The sequence below is a fragment of the Cricetulus griseus genome, chromosome 4 (genome assembly GCF_003668045.3).
Source record: "Cricetulus griseus strain 17A/GY chromosome 4, alternate assembly CriGri-PICRH-1.0, whole genome shotgun sequence".
Lineage (NCBI taxonomy): Eukaryota > Metazoa > Chordata > Mammalia > Rodentia > Cricetidae > Cricetulus > Cricetulus griseus.
Genome location: NC_048597.1, coordinates 164,922,125 through 164,947,181, shown reverse-complemented (window position 1 = coordinate 164,947,181; position 25,057 = coordinate 164,922,125). Strand labels below are relative to the sequence as shown.

Below are 25,057 nucleotides of genomic sequence, written 5' to 3'. Positions count from 1 at the left end.
CTGGAAAATTAGAATGAAACTTGATGATTCTGTTAGTTAAACAGGAGAACAAACAAAAATATATTACCCTTTGCATTAGTTTTTTTAGGGTAGCCATAACAAAATAACAGCCTTAAGCAGTAGAAATTTTCTTAGAATTGATGGCTAGAAGTTCAAGGATAAGATGCTGGCAGGAATAGTTTCAGGGCTTTAAGAGATGGGTCTCTGATAGGATTGCCACCTTGACTTGCAGTTGACTTCTTTTTTGGAGTGATTTTTTTTTTTCTTTTTTTGACAAAAAATTGTGTGTGTTTATAGTATGCAACAATATGACTTGAAATATATATATATATATATCAGGCTCATTAATGTACTTTTCTGCATAAAGACAAATATACTCTCAGCAATTTTCAAGCATAAAAAGCACATAATTAACTATAGTTACTGTGATACTGTGATGTGTAATATATATGGTTTTGTTTTTGCGATAGGTCTCATGTATCCCAGATTGGCCCCCTTACCACAAATGCTCTATAGCTTAGGATGATGTTGAACTTCTGATATTCCTGTCTCTATGTCCTAACTACTGGTTTTATAGGCATGTACCCAGGGATCAAACCCTGGGCATCATCTGTCTAATTAATACTCTACTGACTGAACTATCCCCAGCCCACAATGTATCTCTTGAACTTACTCAAACCTGTGTAACTTTGTTTTCTTTGAGTAATAGCTTTCTATCTCCCCACTCCCCTAGTTTCTGGTAACAAGCATTCTTTTCGTTTTTAGGATCTATAAATACGAGATCATCCAGTATCTATCTTTCTGTGCCTGGCTTGTTTCATTTAATATAATTTATTCTAAGTTCATCTATGTTGTCACCATTCTATGTATTGTCTTAAGTCCTCAAATAAGCATCTATCTTGAACACTGGAACAATTAGTCTGCAACTTAAACAAAGTGACTAATTTATTATTATTACTGGTGTATGTATGTTGGAGGAGGACTGTGAGTGCCACAGTGCCCATGTGGAGGTCAGACAACTTTGTGAAGGGAGTCCTCTCCTTTCACTTTGGTCCTGGGAATTGAACTCAGGTCATCAGGCTTGCACAGCAAACACTTTACCTGATGAGCCATCTCACTGACCTATTTCCTGCCACATCGAAAGCTGAAGCCATAAGCTTTTAGTTTTCAGGATATAGGTCTTAGTGACAGTAGGTTTGGAAGTCTAGCCTGTAAAGCCTCCAGGACTTCAAAATTAAGTGGGCTATTTTCCTGATTTACATCAGGGTAGAACAGAAGAACTTCCAGCCATTTGTTTGTGATGGGGACATACAATCCAGCCTGTAGCATCGACCTTTAGGAATTTTCTTTTCTTTTCTTTTCTTTCTTTCTTTTTTTTTTTTTTTTTTTTTTTTGAGACAGGGTTTCTCTGTGTAGCTTTGGAGCCTATCCTGGCACTCACTCTGGAGACCAGGCTGGCCTTGAACTCACAGAGATCCGCCTGCCTCTGCCTCCCAAGTGCTGGAATTAAAGGCGTGTACCACCAACACCCAGCAGGAATTTTCTTAAGTATCCTTCTCCTTTGTTCACTGCCAGGTTTGCAAGAAGCTCAGTACCGCTTGGTAACAGAGATACAGAAGCAGACCATAGGGTTGGCTTTGCAAGGGAAAGATGTGCTTGGAGCTGCCAAGACTGGATCTGGCAAGACTTTGGCTTTTCTTATTCCAGTAAGTACATTTATTTCGGATAAAACCTATATTATATAATTTTATTACATTCTGTACCTACAAGAAAAACAAATAGTCATATAAACAGTTGTTTAATGTTGGTGTTCCTGGCCAGATAGGAGCCATGTCTATCTTGTTCTTTTCCTGCTCGTGTACTCTTTAGCTCCTACCACAATGCCTTGCTCATGGAAGGCACTCAGTAACTTATCCCAGTGAATGAATCAGTATGCTTTTATAAGCTATTACATTCTGAAGGAGATGGATATTCCATCATGGCAGTTTAGAATGGTTCTGCTCTGTCTTTTTGCTTGGCTTATTTCATTTGATATAATTCCCAGGAGATCTGGTGGAGAAAGATGTTGCCTGCCACTGGTATTTATATTTGCCACTTGTCTAGGATAAGGCTGAAATTTATTCATGTTGTGAGAATTTGTTCTCCAGGGAGATGTAAGCAAATATCTAATCCTGCCTTGCAGACACCACCAAGAAAACAAAGTATGGTCCCACTGAAGTCCTACTTTGGGAACCAGTGAGTTTATTGGGCTTGCTTATAGAACATGAGTGAGGGATTATGGTCATGACATCTCATATCTAGACTGACAGCCCACTACATCTGTGTACTCTAGCATCTTTTGAGACATTAAGGCCATATACAGTTAGGGAAGATGATATATAAAATGACTGGGAGGTACAGGAGAGAGTGAACAGAATGCCAGATGAGGGTTCAGTGACCTTCCCATTCTCTGCTATGAGAAACATCAACAAGCTCAATTTCAGGGGTCTCTTGGTGATAGTTACGACTGTTATGATTAAGATGACAGCTGTTAAGATAGTATTCTACAATAACTCACATCAATGGGATTTGAGTCTCAATGCAGACTTTTATAAGAGATTATTGAATGCACATTTGCTCTTGTCTTCAAGGTGTTGGAAGCCTTATACCGCCTTCAGTGGACATCAGCTGATGGCCTGGGGGTTCTGATAATTTCACCTACTCGAGAACTGGCCTATCAGACATTTGAGGTTTTACGCAAAGTAGGAAAGAATCATGATTTTTCAGCTGGCCTCATCATTGGTGGAAAGGTTTGTCCTTATCTGTCCCTTCCTTCAGTAACACTATGTGGATGACAGGGAGAAAGGAGATGGAGACTCATCTAACTGGATTGGCTTTCTAGGTGGGGCCTCATTGTGATCACTGTCATCCAGAGCCTAGGTCCAGAAAGTCCTCTCTTGTCAGTATCTGAGTTGTTGAGGTTTTCAGATGGTTGTATAGGTTAACTAGAGCAAACCTATTTGTTTGTGTGCTTTGGGAAAGAGAACATTACAGTATGTGGACATAGTACCTTTTAATAGGATGTCTAAGAGGCTGAATAATTAAAAACCTGCTGTGTCAATACCATTAAGAAAGGAAGATAGATTGCTTTGAGGAGTATTTCTTTAGATCACAGTAAAACCTGGTCAGCTTCTTTTGACTTTTTAGTACATCTGAGATGGTTGTATCTGCTATGGTCACCTCTGGACTATGAGGATAAGTAATTGTTGAATTTCTATGCAAATGTGCACAAGCAAGGAAGACACAGCATCACAAACGTTCCTTATGTACCTGTTATTTGTCTTTTGCATTTAGTAGCATCTGGTGGTTCTTGTCACAAGGTAAACTGTAAATTGTAAACTGTAGTGCTTACTTAGCCCTCATCCATAAGATGTGGGAAGCTGTATGGGAGAGCCTGTTCAGTGACTCTAGTCCTGACTTAAAGAGTATGAATAATTCCAATTTTTAAGACAGTTTTACTGTCTTACTAGGAAATCAAGTCTTGCCTCAGTCATTTGTTAAGTTTTTCTTAGCCTCAAGAGTCCTGAATATATATGATGAAGGGGTCTAGGAAAGCTCTGAGCTTCTTAGGTCTTCACTGAGGACTTTGATGTAATTTGGAAATGTGGGTGTACTACAGAACTGGAAGGGAGAAGTGGTATATATTTCTAAGTATCTAAACTGTTCTGATGAAATTCCATGTACAAGTGGGTTTTATAGTTGTGCACAAGCTGCTGTTAGGCATCTATGTGTAATCAAAGAAACAACCATTTGCAGGATTTGAAACACGAAGCTGAGAGGATCAACAACATAAATATACTCGTTTGCACACCAGGTCGACTTCTTCAACACATGGATGAAACAATATGTTTTCATGCCACCAATCTTCAGATGCTAGGTAAGTGTTATGATTTTTGGTAAAAAAACAAAAAAAACCCACCATTCTGCCAAAAAAACTCCCAGCCCCCCCCCAAGCTAGCCCCTCCAAACAACCCAGTTCACTACCAAAAAAGCCCTCCTGAGATTTAATAGTTGAACTGTTGTATTAGATAACATGATAAAAACAATCTGAGAAATAACTTGTGTTTTTTTTTTTTTTTGATATTTGGGGGTTCAAGGTTGGTTTTTTCCCTTTTGTAATCAAAAGAGAAAAATGTATGGATTCTGTATTCAACTGGGTGCTGACAATTTTTTCTTTTTGGCACATGTGCATGCATGTGTGTTCACACCTGGGTGGGTGCATGTGGAGTCCAGAGGTTGATGTCAGGTGTCTTCCTCTATTGCTTTCCACTTTATTTACTGAGGCAGGGTCTTCTGGTGAATTCAGAGTGCACCAGATTGACAAGTACAGCAAGTACAGCTTGCCTGGGGATCCCATATCTCTCTCAAGTGCTGGGACTTTGCTTTTTGTGTGGATGGATATCTGAACTCTAGTGCTCATGCTTACATGCAAGTGCTTGTCCACTGAGCCATCTCCCCAGCCCCCTCTTCCCCCCCCCCCTTTAAGTAATACCTACTTTTGGTAACTTAGAAAGTCATTATCATTTGTTTTAATGGACTCCTTTTTTACATGGAGATGCTACTTACTGGTATTTTGATAGTTTTTCATTTTGAATGCTTTGTACTTACAGAAAAGTTGCAGTGGTAGGGTTTGGTTTCTGTATTGCTCTTTACCCAGTTGCCCCTAGTTTTAAACTTACACATAACTGATCAATACCTTTGTCAGTAGTAAGATTAACAATGTACTATATAAATTTAACATTAGGTTTCTTTGTTTAGATTTTATCAATTTTCCATTATATTTTTATCGTTGTTTTGAATTGGGATTCTGGGATTTGAACTCTGGGCCTTGTACTTGCTAGGCAATTCACTACCCCGAACTGTATCTTTATCTTAGCTAAGGTCTTTTTCTGCTTTAGAATCTCAAGCAGTGTACTAAATTGTTCTTTAAATATTATAGAGCAACTTGCATCTTTGTTTTTTTTCAGTTCTTGATGAAGCAGATAGAATCTTGGACATGGGCTTTGCTGACACCATGAATGCTATTATTGAAAATCTTCCCAAGAAACGCCAGACTTTACTTTTCTCAGCCACACAGACCAAATCTGTAAAGGACCTGGCACGCTTGAGTTTGAAAGATCCTGAGTACATTTGGGTTCATGAAAAAGCAAAATACAGGTAGGGTTTCTTTTTTCCCTGACCATTTTTTTTTTAGTTCAGTAATTGATGACCTAATTTTTTAAAATTTTGTGTGGAATATGCTTTTTGTCATTAGTTACACAGAACATACTACTCATGTCTATTAAAATTACTCAAATTCTGCATAAGTATGACAATATTTTAATATAGCTTATGTGGTCTGGAGAAGAAACATTTTTGATAGGATGTTAACAGGTCTTTTACCGTTTACTAACCACTCCCACAATAAATGAGATCATAAGATTTTAGAAAGATTGAATGCAAATACTTTCATTTCATAAAACAAGTGAGTTTTGAAACAGTTTTGTCATTTGTAAAACTGTGACTTTCAAATAAATTTAGAAGGCAGATGTGTAGATATGTTACTTAGCTGTGCCTTTACAACAATGATCAGGACTCTGATCCAAAATTCTAAAGCAGGTGCTGTTGGGACTTTTGTATAATGTTCTTATGGACTTTTCTCCTTTAATAGCATCACTGTTGCTAACAGTTTTTGAAAGATAAACAAGACTGTTTTGCCTGGGCTACTGGTACAGCTCTGTAACTCCAGTTATTCCAAAGGCTGAGACAGGAGGATCACAAATTGAAGACCTACCTTAGCCACTTAGTGAATCTCTGCCTTAAAATAAAAAGTTAAAAGAGGCACAGCATATATATAAATCAGTGGTAGAGTTTGTCCCTATGAGACTCTATACTCAGTTTTTAGTCTCAAACCCAGACCTAGACCTAAACTCTAAAAGCCATTATATATAGATGATCTTCTCAAATTGTGTGAAGGACCCAAGAATTAAGTTTAGGTTTTCTTAAAGATGAACATCAGCATGTATTTATAAAAAGTACGCTGGTGTTTTCTTTTTATTACTGTATATGGATTAAGTGATGCTTATAATGGTTTGCGGGGAAATAGCTGTCTTTGTGCCATAGCAAATTTGTCATGCTTTTCAGTGACTATAGGTTAAATTATCTGGAGAAGTAGGAAAAATTTCAAATTTTAGATAATGTTGTTGAGCTATTGTGTAATACAGAGTTAGTTTTGTGTGCTTATTAATATTAATCCTTAAAATGTCTCATCTTTACTAAATTTGGACCTTAATATCTACCTTAGTACTAATTATTTGGGTCATCTAAGCTTTCTTCGTTAGTGTTTTACTAGTTAATCTTTAGCTGTCCTTTTACTCTTGTCACCCCTACCCATCTTGCGCATGCTAGGCAGGTGGCATAGTACTGAGCTACACTGCCAGCCCTGGTGACATCCTCTCAAGCTGTAAAGTGAGACTGCAATTATCTCTGCTCATTTCTGTAGCTTCCTACAGGAGCTTTTTGCTTGTTAGTGTCACACATTTTTCCTTGTGTGTACTCATTAGGAACTTGCTTACCCTTTAGGGTAAATTGAAAAGTTTAGGAATAGTTTTTCTTCTTTGGAGATCTTGGAGCTATTATGTTGAGGCTTTGTAGGTCTCTTGTCTTGGAAGCAAATGCTTTGGGTGGAAAATGAAATTCATATGTGGCCTGCCTCACATTTGTTTTTTCCTTTAGTAGATCAAGTCTTGGCTGCCTTGGTTGCTTTTCAGGTACTTTCAGTCTTAAAAAAGTTTTGTCTGGTGTTAAATCTAGCTAGTGTTATGGGTCAAAAGGTTAAACTCATGCAGACATCTACTTTATGGCAGGAACCAATACGATTAAAACTTTATAATTTTAGCAACTGATGATTATTGCCTTGCTCTGTTATTTCATTAGGATTTGTAACATTATGCTATTCTATCTGTATCATTTCTTGGCTGGAGTATTTTATATCCACCAGCTGTTATGTAAACTGTGATAGGCCAAGGAATGGTTCTGAGAGGAAAATGAGACTAATGAGTATGTGCTTTATTCTCTTTATCAGCTGTTAGGATGAGTTGCTAGCTTACTTGACACTGTGACTAGTCTTTGTTTTTGTTTTTGTTTTTTTAATTTGTACTGACTCAGATTTGATGATGAATGATAAATTAATAATATTTATTATATAGATTTAAAATGTTTTTTACATCTTTCATACAACAGAAATTATTTTATTTACTATTTTCTCTAGAGTTGTCCTGTGCTTGTCTTAGAATGTGATGTTCAGGCTGTTTTCCTGAGTCGATGTGACATGTCTACTCTTGGTCCTTGAGCTCATTACTTCATGGTGTTCTAGGTTCATCTTACATGTTTCTCTCATAAAAATCTTTTTAGCAGGATATGTAATTTAAATGACATAATCTAAGTACTGGTAGAATGGGCTTTGTGTGTAGAGCTCTGTTTTTCAGCAGACAAGCTTTTTAAGAGTAAGCACATTGGTTCTTACTGATACTTAGAAATCAAGTTTATGGTTGGGGGCTTTTTACTCAGCTCTATTTTGAAAAGAAGTATATTCTTTATACCAAATACCTTCATTTCTGCAGTCTTGTACTTACTCTTAGTCATCATTATCTACAATAATTTGAGGGTATTACCAACACTATGATTACTTAGAAAAGTCTGAGGTTCCTTTGCATTTCTTTTTTTGTTTGTTTGTTTGGCATTGTAACAAAGTACTGTGAAATAATTTTTATGTTGTCGAATATCAGCTTATTTCTTTTTATTTTGCTCAGTTAACACATTCCTTTGTGGTTATGGTCCATTTGCTTTCATTTTAAATACTTTTGTTTGTTTGAGATAGGGTCTCATGTACCCCAGACTGCCCTCTGGAATGTTCCCCAGAGGCTTATAGGTTGAAGGCTAACAACTTCCCCAATGCGTTTAGCTCTATGATGGAATCCCATGAGAGGAAATCTTTTCTCATGGGCAGCCAGAAAGCAAAAGGAAAGGGAAGAGAAGTTTAGGGTTTCCATATATCCTTCAAAATCAAGCCCTTAATAACTTCAGCTACACTGCACCCTATTGAGGTAGGTTGATCCCTAATTTTCTGAGAAATTGCCATATTGATTTCCACAGTGCCTGTACAAGTTTCTACTCCCACCAGCAATGGAGGAGTGTTCTTTCCCCACATGCTCTCCAACATAAGCTATCATTGATGTTTTTGATTTTAGCCATTCTGATTAGTGTAAGATGGAATCTCATAGTGGTTTTGATTTGCCATTTCCCTATGACTAAGGATGTTGAACATTTCCTTAAGTCTCTTTCCACCATTTGAGATTGTTTTGTTGAGAATTTTCTGTTTATATCTGTATCCCATTTTTAATTGGATTATTTGGTAGTTTGGTGTCTAGTTTCTTGAGTTTTTTGTATATTTTTGGAGATCAGCCCTCTGTCAGATGTGGGGTTGGTGATGATCTTTTCCCATTCTGTAGGGAGCTGTTTTGTTGACCGTATTCTTTGCTTTACAGGAGCTTCTCAATTTCAGGAGGTCCCATTTATTAATTGTTGCTTTCAGTATCTATGCTATTGGTGTTCTATTTAGGAAGTGTTCTTCTGTGCCTATGCGTTCAAGTGTATTTCCCACTTTCTCTTCTATGAGGTTCAGTGTGGATGGATTTATATTGAGGTCTTTGATCCATTTGTACTTGAGTTTTGTGCCCGGTGATAGATATGGATCTATTTTCATTTTTCTACAGGTTGACAGCCAGTTATACTAGCACTATTTGTTGAATATGTTTTCTTTTTTCCATTTTATATTTTTAGCTTCTTTGTGAAAAATTAGGTGTTCCTAGGTGTGTGGGTTGATATTGGGGTCTTCAAGTCGATTCCATTGGTCTACCTGTTTGTTTTTATGCCAATACCAAGTTTTAAGGAGTCTGGTTCTAAAGTAGAGCTTGAAATCTGGGATGGTGATGCCTCCTGAAGTTCCTTTATTGTACAGGGTTATTTTGGCTATCCTGGGTTTTTGTTTTTCCATATAAAGTTGAGTATTGTTCTTTCAAGGTTTGTGAAGATTGTGCTGGGATTTTGATGGGGATTGCATTGAATCTGTAGATTACTGTTGGTAGGATTGCCATTTTTACTGTGTTGACCCTACCCATCTAAGCATGGGAGATCTTTCCATTTTCTGATATTGTCTTTAATTTCATTCTTTAAAGACTTAAGTTCTTGGTATACAGGCCTTTCACTTGTTTGGTTAGAGTTACCCCAAGATATTTTATGTTATTTGTGGCTATTGTAAAGGGTGATGTTTCTCTGATTTCCTTTTCAGCCCATTTATCAGCTGTATATAGGAGGGCTACTGATTTTTTTGAGTTAATCTTGTATCTTGCCACATTACTGAAGGTGTTTATCAGTTGTAGGAGTTCCCTGGTAGAATTTTTGGGGTCACTTATGATAAACTATCATATCAGCAGATAGCAAGAGCTTGATTTCTTCTTTTCCAATTTGTATCCCCTTGATCTCCTTTTGTTGTCTTATTGCTCTAGCTGGAATTTCAAGTACTATGTTGAATAGTTATAGAGAGAGGGGATAGCCTTGTCTTGTGTGTGGGGCATCTTATATGTTTGTGTGGCACATCTTTTATGTTCATTTGTGATCTGAACATTGCCTTTGGGCAGTTAACTGATGAGAGCTTTATTTTTTCTCCTAAATTGGGGATTTGTGTTTTCATAAGTTGTTTTTTTGGTGTGTGTTTTATGGAGAACAGTTCTTTATTGCAAATATTTTTTTATATTCTTTGGATTTTCTTTTCGTTCTCTTAACACAAGAGTTTATTATAAATTAGAAAATTTAAATTTAAGTAAATTGTATTTTATCATTTCTTTTGGTATCTGAAAGTATTTGACTTTGAGTTTTTGGATCATCTCCCCCTTTTCCTTCAAACAATGTGGCTACACTTGTTTGTGCAACAATATGCATATGTAGTGTTTATTACCAGTCTCATAGTACCAAACTGTCCTATTCTATTACTTGCTTCAGTGACACATGAATATATCTCACATTCTTTTTATAGTTGTATAACACCTATGGTGTTGGTGTCTAATAGTTCCTTCCACAAGTTCATTAGTAATGGAAATTTGGGTGGATTTCTTTTTGATCTTTTGATTTTAAATAATGCCATATTATCTTTTTTTTTGCCATATTTCTTTTTATACCCCAGATTAATTTGGAATAAAGTTATGAGAGCTTTTCCAATAGTAAATCCATGTATACTTTTTAGGCATTATTATGAATTTACAAATATGTAACAAATTGAGACGTTTATAATACATTCTTTAAAAATGTTGCTTATTCATAATTTCACATGCATACATACGTATATACACATAATAAACAGTCATTACATTTCCATTACTCTCTTATGCCCTTTCTTTCCCCATTGAACCTTTCCTTCTTAATATATGTCTCCTATTTCCATGTCTATAATATATTCTTTGTACCTTCTATATATGATCTTACTACCTATCAGTGATAATCCATTTACTAGCCATTTCTTCATACTTTTGTATGTACCCATTTTAATGTTGGATGTCCATAGATGCTTCAGCATATGTGATTACTATTGTGAGTTCAACATTGATATATTTTCTTCTTTGTCACATTTACTATGAAATATGCATGTATTAAGTCTAAATTACTTAGATGAATGTTTATATTTCTCTAATACCTACCCCAATAAAAGATGTAGACATTAGCCATCAGCAAATGTTTTGCTATGCTGCTTCTCACAGATGGTGGTCTTCACCTTCTTTCTGTTGTGGACTCTTGGTTTTGTATTTCTCTGTTCGTATCTTCTCATACAACCTCTGGAGGATTTTGAATATATTTAGCCATGGTAAATTTATTTTATAGGGGGCAGTAGAGAAAAAAGTGTTTGTATGACAGAAATTTGGAGAATGGTCCACTGGTAAATTTCTTTTTTTTTTTTTCTCGAGACAGGGTTTCTCTATGTAGCTTTTGGAGCCTATCCTGGCACTCACTCTGGAGACCAGGCTGGCCTCGAACTCACAGAGATCCGCCTGTGTCTGCCTCCCGAGTGCTGGGATTAAAGGCATGCGCCACCAACGCCCGGCTAAATTTCTTTTTTTTAAGTGTTGATTTCAAAGCAGAAGTATGACATTGTTAAAAGAATTTGTTTTTCTTGATTCTACAAGCACCCCTGCTACATTGGAACAGAACTATATAGTTTGTGAGCTGCACCAGAAAATCAGTGTGCTGTTTTCCTTTTTGAGAAGCCACCTAAAGAAGAAGAGTATTGTGTTTTTCTCCAGTTGCAAAGAGGTATTGACTCCTTAATTTTTCCTTTTGAATGTGTTTGTGTTAGGTAACCATTCTTGAACTTTCCATATTTTAGTTAGATAAATCATTACTCTGTATGCTATGTAATGTTTGGAGACAGATTTGTAAAGATTAATAATCTTGTGTTTTTGTTTTTTTGTTTTGATTTTGTTTTTTCAAGACAGGGTTTCTCTGTGTAGCTTTGGAGCTTGTCCTGGAACTAGCTCTTGTAGATCAGGCTTGTCTCGAACTCACAGAGACCCACCTGCCTCTGCCTACTGAGTTCTGGCATTAAAAGCATGTGCCAACACCACTCCAGCCTGTGTTTTTTGTTGGAAAAAAAAAAAAAAAAACCATGAATGAGACTTCAAGCCCATTGAAGGCAGACACTTGGCTGTTTGCTCGTTAGTACTGTTTTAGATGTTAATGATTCTGGGAACATAGTAGTCTTCATCAGAAGTATTGGCATAAGTAACTTAGCTAGGCTAAGTTGAGGCTTTTATAACGTAGCAGTTCTTCCCTCTAAGAGCATGGAACTGAATATTCTTTTTTAACCTGTGCCCTAAATCGTTGTTCATGGACATTTTTTTTTGTAATGCTTGCCCTACATACCTTTGCCTGCCTCTGGGTAAATAGTTGGTGCTTTGAAAGGCAAATTTGAATTGTTAAACCTTTTTAGGATCCTTTTGGGATCAGTTTGTCCTTTTAAAAACTTTTCTGCAATATATTGTCTATGTCCCTATTTAGTTAATAAATAATTGATGAATAGCAGCCTTGTACTAGGAGTAAGAGATTCAGGAAAGTATAAGAATATTTGTTCTTCCTTAAGGAGAAGAGCTCATGGTTGATTTATATACTACTTTTTCTGTATTAAGATTCCTGATGATAGGTATATAATAAACTCTAAATTCCTTACCTTTACAGTAGCTTAGCATGTTAACTCTGTAGGTGAGTTTCTCTTGTGGGAAGGTAAGAGGTCTGTTTCTGTTGTCTATGAAGCCTATAATTTTTCTGTGTAAAGAATGATTTCAGGTATTCTTGGGACCTGTTTCAGAGTTTTCTGTCTCTTGGGGAAGGGTTGGGTTTGGTACTAGAGAATAAGAAATGATGTTCAGAGTTGTTTTTATTCTAATTTTGCTTTTCTACTTGCCACAGTAGTAAGTTGTCTGTGCTTGTCTGTCAGTGTATCAGTCAGACTTTACCACAGGGCAGAATTACCTTAAGGGAAGAATTATTTTGGTTCAATGTGTGTATGACTGAGCAGAGCAGCTCATGTCATGGCGGCCAGGGAGCAGAGAGAGAAAGCTTGCTTCAGATGTCCCCACATTCAGTCCCCTACCTCTTAGCTAATCTTGTCTGGTAAGGACCTGATACCTGTATCGGGGTGTGTTTTGGTAATCAAGATCCACTATTACAGTGATCAAACCAGTGTGTTCTAGGCTGTCTTCTTCTGCACAGTGCCTTTGCTATAGCAATCCGTTTGTTGTGCCCATTCTTACTCTTTACCTTTTGTTGTTAATTTCCTATACTAAGAATTAAAGGCACACCCAATGTTCCTGCCTTTCTCTGTACTTCATAGCAATGCCTTCTAAAGACTTTTTCCTACTAGTTGAATCAACTTCATTAACTTCTGTTCTTAACCCTCTATTCAGTCAGCTCTTAAAGGATACGGTTTTCTAGTTCGTGCTCAGTTATCAATTCTTGTCATACTTGCCTTTGCAGAAGCATTTCCCCTCTCTAAAATTTTGATTTCATATCCATTAACCCATCTTTCTTCTACCTTACTGACTGATCTATTTTAACTATTTTTGCTGGGTTTTCCTTCTGTTTGACTGCTGGAATTTTGAGTACTTCTGATCTTTCTCTTCTGACCCCATTTCTTAGTATGCTTTGTGGGTAACTTCCTGACTTTCATGGTGTTAATGCAGTCTGTCAACTGCAGAATCTACATCTCAAGTCCTGACTTCTTTCCTGAGCTCTCCTTTGACTGCTGAGAATATCCAGTTGTATGTAGAAGCCTCTCAAATAAGAACAATTTAAGAGTTGCTGTTCCCAGATCTGCTTCCCCCAACTTTTCTCCATTTTTGTAATCCTTAATTCCATTCATTTTATCCATAGTGATGCTATTGGTAATTTGTTAGCTTTATACCTTCTCGTCATCTCCCATGCTCCAGTACAGTTTGGAACAGGCTAACTTTCTGTTTGCCTTCCATTTCGGTCTTCCTATTCTTTTAGATTTTCTACTTTAGCCAGAGTGGTCTTTGGGAAATGGCCACTAGAATGTGCCACTGATTTTCATAAAATCCTCTTTCTATGAGTTAGAGAAGTCCATGCTTAGATTCCATAAGGTTTTAGGTCACACTTACCTTCTACTTCAGCTAGTTTCTTTCTTTCTTTCTTTCTTTCTTTCTTTCTTTTTTTTAAGATTTTATTTATTTATTTATTTATTTATTTATTATGTATACAACATTCTGCTTCCATGTATATCTGCACACCAGAAGAGGGCACTGGATCTCATTAGGGATGGTTGTGAGCCACCATGTGGTTGCTGGGAATTGAACTCGGGACCTCTGGAAGAGCAGTCAGTGCTCTTAACCTCTGAGCCATCTCTCCAGCCCCCTTCAGCTGGTTTCTTAAAGAACAGGAATCGAGGCACATTTTTGATTCAAGAGAGTCAGATTGCAGAAAATTTTCTTAAAGTCATTTAACTGAACTTCTGTATGTGATTTTCATAAAACTAACTTGCCTCAGTGCATCTGTGGCCTGCAGATTCTCCTTTACCATCTCCTTTTTTGTAGTGTCTTCTTCTTATATCTTTCCATTAAAACGGTGTAAGTCCAATAGTCCTGATTTTATTGGTATAATGTACTAGAATCATAGCTTCTCTGGCTCTAGAGTATTAAAGAACATAAAAGTAATAAAACAGCAATCCTTGGTCCGAAAAGGAAGGTGACGCATAATTCCCTTCAGAAGTAATGCAGTTTATGTGTTTAGGGGCAGCCCTGTGTTCTTCTCCTTTTTTTTTTTTTTTTTTTAAAGATTTTATTTATTTATTTATTATGTATACAACATTTCTGCACACCAGAAGAGGGCACCAGATCTCATAACGGATGGTTGTAAGCCACCATGTGGTTGCTGGGAATGAACTCAGGACCTCTGGAAGAGCAGTTGGTGCTCTTTAACCTCTAAGCCATCTCTCCAGCCCCAGGTCTGTGTTTTTATAGAGAGTTTTGCTGTTGGTAAAGCAGAAACACTTATGACTAGTAGCAAGTTGTGCAATTCAGGCTTTTTTTTTTTTGCATTATAGTCATCTTTTATTGTGATTTTTGGCATTTTCATATTCAAAAAGTTTCCTTTGGATCCATTTTTTTTAAAAAATTTATGTGAACAAATTTTCTTAATATGTGTTAGAAATCAGTGTAGCAGTATCTAGTTAGTAGTAAGTACATATTAAAGAAATAAAACTAAAACAATAGTTTACTCCTTTAGGCCTATACATTGAAATACATTTATAATACAATTTTATTTATGTCTAAGTTATTTATTAAGTCCTATTTTTCAAGAAGGGGCAACAGCTAAGTGCTTACTCAGAGGAGAAGGTTAGCACAGCCTATTGGTTTAGGAAATAAATGTACAACTTAAGGACATTTTGTTGTAGAAGTTTATAAATTACAACGTGAGTAATAAAAGAATTTCAGGCCAGATGGTGGTGACGCATGTCTTTATCCCAGCAGAGGCAGAGGCAGAGGCAGGCGGATCTCTGTGAGTTTGAGGCCAGCCTGGTCTATAAGAAGTAATTCTGGGATAGATAGGGCTACATAGAGAAACCCTGTCTCAAAAAACAAACAAAAACAAAAACAAAAAAAAAAAAAAAAGAAAGAAAGAAAGACTTTCAGCTTAAAACCTAAGCTGTGAGGTCAGGAGATAGAAATGATGTTGCAGGAGGGACAGAAACAAAGCTTTCTTGTGTTAAGAGTTTTTCATAGCTTTGCTATTTATAATCTCCTGGGTATTTATATGATAAAACTGTATTTATATGATAAAAATTATTTTACTTATTATCATTAGAAATCCTTGCAGCAAACTGTATAAATGATTAGAATTAGTTCTGAGAAATTGAGCGTAGGCTTCTTTGGAAATGAATAAAGCTTGTAGTATTCAGAAATAAAATACAGTTTTATAGAAGTTATGTTCTTACAGCTGTTCAAAACTCTAAAGAATTTAGGTGATTTAAAAATGTAAGAGCAATTTTTTCTTTTGTGAAATTTTATCATTAGTGATTGAGATTTTAAGTTTTTTTGAAATAAAAATTCTTTTAGAAAATATGTAAGCAAAAATGTTTCAAGACTTTAAGTCTATAGATGAGATTTCTTTTAAAAAATCTGACAGTTGGTGAAATTTGTACTCTATTCTGAGGTGCCAAACTTACCCTTCTGCTTGTGTTCAGGTTCAGTACCTGTACAGGGTTTTCTGCCGGCTGCGCCCAGGCATCTCTATCCTTGCTCTCCATGGCCGGCAACAGCAGATGAGAAGAATGGAAGTCTACAATGAATTTCTTCGAAAAAGGGCTGCAGTGCTGTTTGCTACTGATATTGCCGCCAGGGGATTGGGTAAGTAAACTTCTGGAGTACCATTTCTGTGGTCATGGCAAATGTATTTACTTATATGGTGTTTTTCTGGAATTCTCAGAGTCTCAGATCTTGTGAGAGAGACATTAGTAAATTGGTAAGTTGATGAGCATGACAGATGACAGAGAACTTTGTGTAGTATTTACATCTTTTGTGAGCTTGGTTTGTTTCATGATAATTAAATCATAACCCTGAGGAGCCTCTATAGTTATCAAAGGAAGATGAAAGGGTTAAGAGTTTAAAGATTAAAAAAAATTCTTACAATTTTGAAAACTGAAATTGTAACTTATTTAACAAGGAAAAATTAGTGAAATCCACTTTTTGACCAGTCATTCTTATTTTTAACATCACTGTAATTAACATTCTTTAATTTTATTTTCAAAAAGGTACTGTGGTGACAAGCATCTTGTAGCTTTGTGGGGTAGAGTGAGGTGTTAGAGAGCTAGTAACTTGAATTCTTCAGTCACTTACTGTGAAATTAATTATAGTATATTTTAAACATATATAAACAGTAGGTAAACATATTACCCTACTTTAGCAGTTACTTTCTTTTGCGGTAGGATCTGACTGTGTAGTTCTAGCTGGTCTGGAACTAGCTTTGTAGACTACCTTGGCCTCAAAGTCACAGAGATCCCAATTGCTGGGATTGGAGGTGTATATAACCACTTACAGCTGAAATGTTTTTTTTTAAGTGATTCTCTTTGACATTTGGCCCTTCTTCTTTTTCTTTAGTTAAAAAATTACTTACTTATTTTTACCAGGCTGTGGTGATACATGCCATTAATCCCAGCACTCCGGGAAGCAGAGGCAGGCTGATGTCTGAGTTCAAGGTTGCCTGATCTACAGAGCCAGGCTACACACAGAAATACTGTCTCAAAAAAAAAAAAAAAAAAAAAAACCAAAAAACAAAAAAAACAATAAAACAACAAAAAAAAAAGTCAGCCCAAAATTATTTTACTTATTATCATTAGAAATCCTTGCAGCAAACTGTATAAATGATTAGAATTAGTTCTGAGAAATTGAGCGTAGGCTTCTTTGGAAATGAATAAAGCTTGTAGTATTCAGAAATAAAGGGTATGTAATTGTGTATTAATTTATTTGGAGGTAGGACTAGCAAGAAAAGTAAAGCTTTATATAAATTCAAAAGTATTTAAAAATTTTAAAATCTTATTTTTTATGTATCTGTGTGTCCATGTATATGTTCCTGTGTGTGCAAAGTGTGTGGAGGCTAGACGTGATGTCTAAGGTTTTCTAAGCTTTCCACCTTAGTTTTTGATATATAGTATCTTACAGAATTTGGAGTTCACAGAATCTGTTAAAACAGATAGCTGTCAAGCCCCAAATATTTTCTTATCCCTGCCTTCCCAGTGCTGGAGTTAAGAGGAAAGTGCTTCTATGCCTGACTTAAAACATGATTTTTATTTGAGTGTTGGGGATTCAAATTAAGATCCTCATTCTTGTGTGACAGGCACTTTACCAAAGTGAGCCATCTTTTCAGACCCAGAAACCAGTTTACTGGGACCTTATGAAGAGTGATGCTTTTAGTTAGGTAACTAAACAGACATCAGGGTGCATCATTGTCATCACAAAGCAACCAGCTCTTCTGTTTCAGAAAGAAGCAATCTAATTTTAGTTCACTTTGTTAAAATAGAGAAATATTTGTAATTTCTTGGTTAATGCAACTGATATTATTTTTAATAAAGTGTTTTTAGGGAGATGTGATAGAAAGTCTTGGCATATTATACTGTTAAATAACAGTAGTACAGCAGTCTAGATATTGAAATTGTTTTTTTTCCCTTGATATTTCTTGTGTGTAGATTTTCCAGCTGTGAATTGGGTTCTTCAGTTTGATTGTCCAGAGGATGCTAACACATATATTCACAGAGCTGGTAGAACTGCCAGGTAGGTGTGCTGGATCATTTCTTTGCTTTTGTACTGTTTAATAATAAAGCTTGCTTCTGTTCTAGTTGTAGGTAAACAAAGAATGGAACAATTAGGTATATGAGTGCTAGTGTTTTGTTGTGAGGTAGTAACTTACTAATAGGTCTAGGAAGGTGGCTCGGTGGATTAAAGTGCTTGCCATACAAGCCTAGCAATCTGACTTTGACTCTTGAAACCTACTTAAAAAGCCTACTATAGGGGTACTTATCTCTGTATTCCTATAGTAAGATGGCTAGCTCGTTTGTTCAGATGCTTGGAGACCTGCTAGCCTAGGGTAACCCTGCATTAGCAGAAGCAAGAGAGCCTCTTCCTTAGCAGGTGGAAGGTGAGAACCACCTCCAAAAAGTTGTCTTTATACAAAGACTATGGCATGCTCATTCTCTTTGTCACACATGCATACACAATAAACAAAACAGATTAAAAAAATTATAGCCTGAAGGCTGTTGTAGTTGAGAATAGTCCATGAAGTTTTAGTATTTTGTTTAAATTTACCCTTCTAAACATTTCTAAGAACCGCTTACTGAACATTATCTCATTGAATCGTCATGACCTCTCTATTTTCATATGAACAAATCAAGTGTTTAAGCAGCAATACAATGTGTTTGAAAATACAAAGAGCCAAGATTTGAGCCATGCAGTCTGACTTCTCTAGCCTAGGTCTTTTTTAATTTCTGTGGTATAGGGTTTAATAAGGGATAGGTTTGATAGGAATCATATATTTCTTTTTCTGAGTGAGATTAAAAACACTAGTGAAGATCCCTCTCAGTGGATCTTTTTTCATTTTTTTGTTTCTCTGTTTTTTTATATTCTAAGTTGAAGCCTCTTATACTGGCTAAAGAGCTGTAGGGAAAATGTCTGGAACATAAAACAAAGTCAAGCTAAATTACAAATGGCTCTAAAAGAATGAAAAGTATTATGTAATATGTTAGTACTATTGGGATTACAGTGAAATTTGTAGAATACAAATTTCTGGGTCACATTTGGTAATGCTTCTCAAAAACCTTAGAGCAATTCTTTTTGCCTTAATACTTCCTTGTCCAGAAATTGATCTTAAGGAAATTGAGAGATGAAATCTGGATATGGTGGCTCTCAGCTGAGATTGGAAGGCTGAGGCAGATGGAACTTAAAAGTTCAAGGCTTGCCTAGGCTTCAGAGTAAGTTTAAGGCATGCCTAAGCAATTTACGCCTTGCTTTAAAAAGAAGTTAAAAGAAGACTGACAGTACAGTTTAGTGGAAGAATTCTCATCCTAGCATGTGTGAGGTCTGTAGTACTTGCCATGCATATATGAGGACCTGAGTTTGAATTGCTGATACTCATGTACAAACATGTGGGAAGTGAGGTGCATCTGTATTTCCACTTCTGTCGGGTAGAGATAGGTATCGAGCTAGCCTAGGTGAGTTGATGAATTCCAGGTTCAGTGAGAGATGGTCTCAAAAAATGAGATGGAGAGCAAATGGGGAAGACAATAATAGCAGTCTCTGGCCTTCATGTACACACACTCACACGCACACACAACATATAGAGAACAATGAAAAAACCAGGTGAATAACATTTCAGTAAAATTGTTGTAAAATGGTATTTATAATGGAGTTGTAAATAACATAAATGTTAATTGTAATAAAGTCATGTTAATTATGATTAGCTATAATTGGACAGTTTCTTTGGTTTACATTTTCTTTCTGTTTTCCTTGCCATCAAAATGGTGTAATTTGGTACTTTCATGCAGTTTGGTGTTGATCTAACTGGACTATCATCTGCCTGATTTCAAGGCTTTCCCAGGCATGATAGGTTCTTTAGGCCTGAGGGACAAAGACTGTTTCCCTGGCTGGCTTCATCTTTCTGCTTCATCTGTGCCCACTCCTTCCCCTCCTTCCTTCCTCCCTCTGAGCCTCTCCTGTTTCTTGATCTCCCTTTTCTTCCTCCCATCTTTCCTTCTTGCAAACTTCCTTCCTCTTTCTTTGCATACTTTCCCTTCTTTTCCTCTCTTTCTTTCACATTCAGTTTTAAGCTAACTTTGAAGAAAATAATAGATATTTTCATATATAAAGACAGTTTTTCTCAGCTGAGGTAAAAAAACTTTTTCATGTTTTTCTACAGCCTAATAAGAAGTAGAGTGTCTCCTTTCCTGTTTCCTAATTTTCACTGACTGTTAAGAATGTCTTAAGTGTTTTCTGGGTGATCTGAATTTGCACCATGGGTCGCCATCAAACATGACCGTAGTAAAAATATATTCAAATGTGTTTCTTTTAAGAATAAAAGGAAGACAATATTGTAATGGTAGGCAATGTGGATTGCTTTGCTAGAAGGTACAAAAATAAGTCCCTGGATTGGAATTAATATATTTTAAACAAGAAGTAATAGTTGAGACTGAGTTCTGTAGAAGATATCACTAGCCTCTAAAATTTGTTTTCTCTTGAGAGCTAAGAAAAATGGGACGCAAAACTGTTCTGTTTTTAATTACTATTATTGTATGTGTGTGTGTGCAAGTGCATGGTATATGTGTGAGTACGCGTGACATACCTGTAGAGTCAGTTTTCCTTTTCCATTTTCACTTGGGTTCCAAGGCTTGAGCTCAGGTTTCTAGGCTTTGGTGGTACGTGCCTTTACCTACTAAACCATCTATCTCACCAGCCCTGTTTTCAGTTTCTTAAAAAGGTGCACCTTAATATTATGGGTTCATATTTGGATTATTTTTTATTGTGAGAGCTTTTGGAAGCTGGTGGGTAATAAAACCCTTCCCCCAGTGACTTAGTTCCCTTTAGTAAACATGTAGTTTGTAAAAATTGGTGCATGTACCCACACACATCTGCATTTTTGTGGTTCTGTAGGTCTTTGGATAGAAATGGTTGTATCTTTCAAAAATATTAGACTAGAAGATGACTTACAGGCCTTTCACCTGTGCCAGTTGTGTGATGTGGAAAGTGGACACTTATTCTTTTATAGAGTATATGTAGTAGCATTTTGAAATCTCTATATGAGATTAATGAACAGTTCAGTATATCAAGAAATGATTCAAAAAAGGAAAGTATTCCAGGTGTTTAGTTTTGGAGAAGTTGGTTGAAATATAGTTGAACATGGTATGCTGAGCATTAAATTGGGTCTTGATGGTTATGGAGCTGAAGACATAGGACAATACTGCAATGCTGAGTCTGAAGAGAATACTATTTTAAAGAATATTTTAATGTATATTTTTTTAACATAGTCATTAACTTTTAAAGTAGAAGTCTGACCTTTCACACATAAACAATACATTCTGAATTGACTATTTCAGATGTATAGTCAATGAAAAGGTTTGCATTTATTGTGCTTACTTTTTTCTCTGGTGGTTTCAAATGGCCATTAATGGGTTTAGAGATAATGAGAAAACTTCGTGGGCCATGAGACTGAATAATTGAGTTGAATAAAGGCTAAATTAAAAATTGAAACTAATTAAAATCTTGTGTTAGGCTGTAATTAAAATCATTTTGCCAGAAAGTGTTTGTTTTTGGAATTGAGCATTAATATATAAATATAAAAAAGTGAATTTGTTAGAAACATTGCTAAAGTTGGAGAATATGACTTTCTTGTTATTTGTACTTTACCAGGGAAAAATAAAGGGCGATTCAGGTGTTTATTGCCTCTAAGCAATTACTGCTGTAATAGATTCTTTGATCTTTAATGAATTCATTGGATCTATAACAAAGAAAAAAATTTTCCTTAATCCACTTAGCAAAATGATCTCCTTTTTGAGACAACTGAGTGAAGACAGTTTGTTTTGATCTGTCCTGTGGTACATTTTGCTACTTAAAAGCAATTGTCAGTAAGGCTTGCATTTTTTGGTACTCAAAAGCCTGATTTCTTTTATTGTAAATAAAAATTTGCAGTTGAAAACAGATTTGTTATTAGGAAGTAGGCATACATCAGATAAGCCTTTTGTTTGTGGGTAGTAGGGAGGCTAGGATATAAGATGGGTGTTTATATGTAGCTGTTTCCATTCTAGAGTGCTGAGAGAAAAAAATCATTTTAGCTGTATTCCAATTCAGTCATTTTTGCCTTGTTTGTAGTTCTCAAAATTCTGGTTAATTTAGATAATAAGCTGTGATTCCACTAGGGGACAGCAGAGTCAAGCTTTTGCATTTCATATATTTTTGGTGTACATTTTAGCAGCAAGTATGAAGCTGTAAACTAGTTAAAATTCCTAAATTGGGAAGGGCTCATGGTTTGCAGAAAATGCTCATATTTTAAGGAATCAATGAGAATATTTAAAGAGTCCTTACTCTTTGCAAACTGAAATAATAGAGAAAAGACAGTTTCCACAAAAATTAAGCCTAATGTGATTTATTAGGTATGTGATAGGAACAGTATTTTCAAGTGAAATTTCCTATTCTTAAAAATTCACTTAGCTGGGAATTTAAAGTTAAAGTTCTACTACTGAATTTTCTCACAAAGAGGAAATTGCTTCCTTATATGGCTTTCTGCCTACGTCTCTTGATAACTGGGCTTTAAAGGCTTAATAAAGGGCAGAGTAAATCCTTTGTCTTGTAACTTGAAGCATTGAAGAGCTGGGATGACATACAGCTGGTAGAGGCACAGAGGCAAGGAAGGGTCTGATATTTCTTAGGAGTCAGCTGTTTCTCAGCACTTCCACTACTCATGTTTTCCCATGGTTACTCAGTCCAGCAGGCAGTGGTCTTTTAAAGTGTAATTCAAATTCCCTTGACTCCTGTGAGGGCTTTCCCAGTTCAGTCAGTGACAGGCTTATACACTTCCCTATTTGTTTGTTTGTTTATTTATTTATTTTTCTTGTTCTGTGTCTTGCTTCTGTTTATATATGCTAGACATGGTGTTGCCTTAGGGTCTTTTATATTAATGGTTTCTGTATATTAGTTGCTTTCCCCACAGTTACCTGTGTGGCTCTTTATGTTATCCTTCTTAGGCCACTCCTTTGCACCCTTCTCTTTTCTGTATCCTTTTTTTTATTACATTTAGAGATGTTAGAGCAATTAGATGGTTTTCTTTTCTAAATTGGTGGCCAGCAAGACCAAGAGATTCTCCTGTTCCCCCTTCTCTATTCTTCTTTTTTTTATGGGTACTGTGATATCATTTTTTTTTTTTATTAGAAAGAAAATTATTTTACATGTCAATCCCAGGTCCCTCTCCCTCCCCTCCTCCCTTGCCCCCTCCTGTTCCCCTTTCTTCTCAGCTCCCGAATTCCAGGCATACATGGTTCCAGGCATACATGGTTATACCTAGCTTTTCACTGGGATGTTGGGAACTGAACTCAGGTCCTTCCTCATGCTTATTCAGCAAAGCATGTGCTGCTTTTTTCTGAGTTCACTCATAGCCCCACCTTCTCAACTTGTCCTCTGACTTCTTGACTTCTCCTTTGGTTTTGAGACAGAGTTTCTCTGTAAAGCCCTGGCTGTCCTGGTACTTAGAGATCTACCTGCTGTGTGTAACACCACCTGACCTGACTGTCCTCTGACTTTTAACCTGTCCTCAGAGAGCAGACACAGCAGTTTTGATGTTTGTCATCTATCTTATTTTTATGCTAATAACTTCTGCCATCATGTATGGTTTAGTCTAATGACTAAAGAGGAGTATTTTAAATTCATACTTTTTTTGGTAGTAAATGAAGATTAATAACTTGGAGCTTACAATTTTGCATTTAAACAATGAGGAAGGTATTTACAACTTTATTTTTCAGTTCTAACATATAATTAGGTAAAGGAGTATTTATATATTTATATTTCAGTTTATAAGAAAATTAAATAAGCATGAAGACAAAAATATTCAAGTATTCATTAATCTCTGAAATACTACCTTTTCACTTGTGAAACTTGACCGTCCTTTCTTTGTCTCTACCCTTAATGTTAGACTGGCTGCTGATTCTTCAAGGTTCATTTAAGATGTCATTATTTCTGGACAGTTTTCTTAATATCTAGACTATTAGGTAGAATTCTCTGTCATGCTCTTATAGCTTCCTTTATGTTACTAATCAAAGTCCTATATTGTTGTTTTTTGTTTTTGTTTTTCCCAAGACAGGTTTTTTCTGTGTAGCTCTGGCAGTCTTGGAACTTACTCCGTTATTTGCCAGGCTGGCCTTGAACTCACAGAGATTCACCTGTCTCTGCCTCCTGAGTGCTGGTATTTATTTATTAATGGTTTTTAATACAAATTCATATAGGTACTCAATTTTGTTAATAGCCAGCATAATGTCTATTTTTCTCACCATTTTAGCACCTGGCATATTAATAAGATTTAAAAAATTAATAAATTATCTATAATAGGATAGCTTGACATTTTGATATGTTTTAATCATTTTCAGTCTGTTCATACAAGGATATATTTTTTCTAATTAGAGTGGAGTTGAGTTTTAAAATTATTATGTAAGATAAAAAGCTTTTTTTTAGTTTTCATATTAAAAATATAGTACCATCTCTTTGTTAAAGCCATTTTTTTCTTTCAACATTAAATGATAAAATACTATTTGCAGACAATGTTACAGAATCTCTTGCAGAGGCATTCAGGGTAGTACAAAACCAGACTTGGACATACCTTTTTTAAGCCATCTTCCCTGCTGTTCATTTTTGTATTCCCACTGTGGACCTTCTCTTTTTTTAGATCCCTCTTTACTAAATCAGTTTTGTATTGTCTGGTTTCTTTTTACCATGACTCATCATTCTTTTAGAACACCTTAGACCCCTTTCTATCTACCTTAACGACCTACCTGAAATTCCAATTGCTGTGTCATATTTTTTCTTCTGGCACTTCTGAAAAGCTCTTCTCTACTTCTGACTGGTGGCGTTTGTTGCCTGTGGCTGTTCTTTGGCATTCTTTGATTGTTGTCCTGAATCTTGTGCTTGTAACGTGTTTGCGGTTTCTGCTTAGGATGAGTGTCACATTGTTTCAAGACAGGGTCCTGCTTCTCTGTGTTTGGTTTATTCCTGAGTCATGGTCTCTTAGTAAGTAGTTATTTGGTTAGTTATAAACATGTGCCCCTCAGATTTTATAGCATGAGTGTAAAGAATGCTTTGAGATTATGTTTTCTTCTGTGTATATGAAAAATTCCCTAAATATCCCTTTTGATTCTGTTTTGTTGCTCATGTGTACCAACTGACACTGTGGTGTT

General features: G+C 36.0%; 1 protein-coding gene across 2 annotated transcripts in view; it reads left to right on the top strand.

Annotated features, from left to right (window-relative positions):
* The window catches only part of Ddx10 (DEAD-box helicase 10), a 164,553-nt gene that overhangs the window by 5,215 nt on the left and 134,281 nt on the right, over positions 1 to 25,057 (top strand). For both annotated transcript variants that reach the window (XM_027415099.2, XM_027415100.2), the window contains exons 3-9: positions 1,576 to 1,706; positions 2,631 to 2,789; positions 3,796 to 3,916; positions 5,007 to 5,196; positions 11,253 to 11,379; positions 15,824 to 15,986; positions 17,822 to 17,906. In XM_027415099.2, coding sequence (XP_027270900.1) covers positions 1,576 to 1,706; positions 2,631 to 2,789; positions 3,796 to 3,916; positions 5,007 to 5,196; positions 11,253 to 11,379; positions 15,824 to 15,986; positions 17,822 to 17,906 — 976 coding nt within the window. The remainder of the gene's footprint in view (positions 1 to 1,575; positions 1,707 to 2,630; positions 2,790 to 3,795; positions 3,917 to 5,006; positions 5,197 to 11,252; positions 11,380 to 15,823; positions 15,987 to 17,821; positions 17,907 to 25,057) is intronic.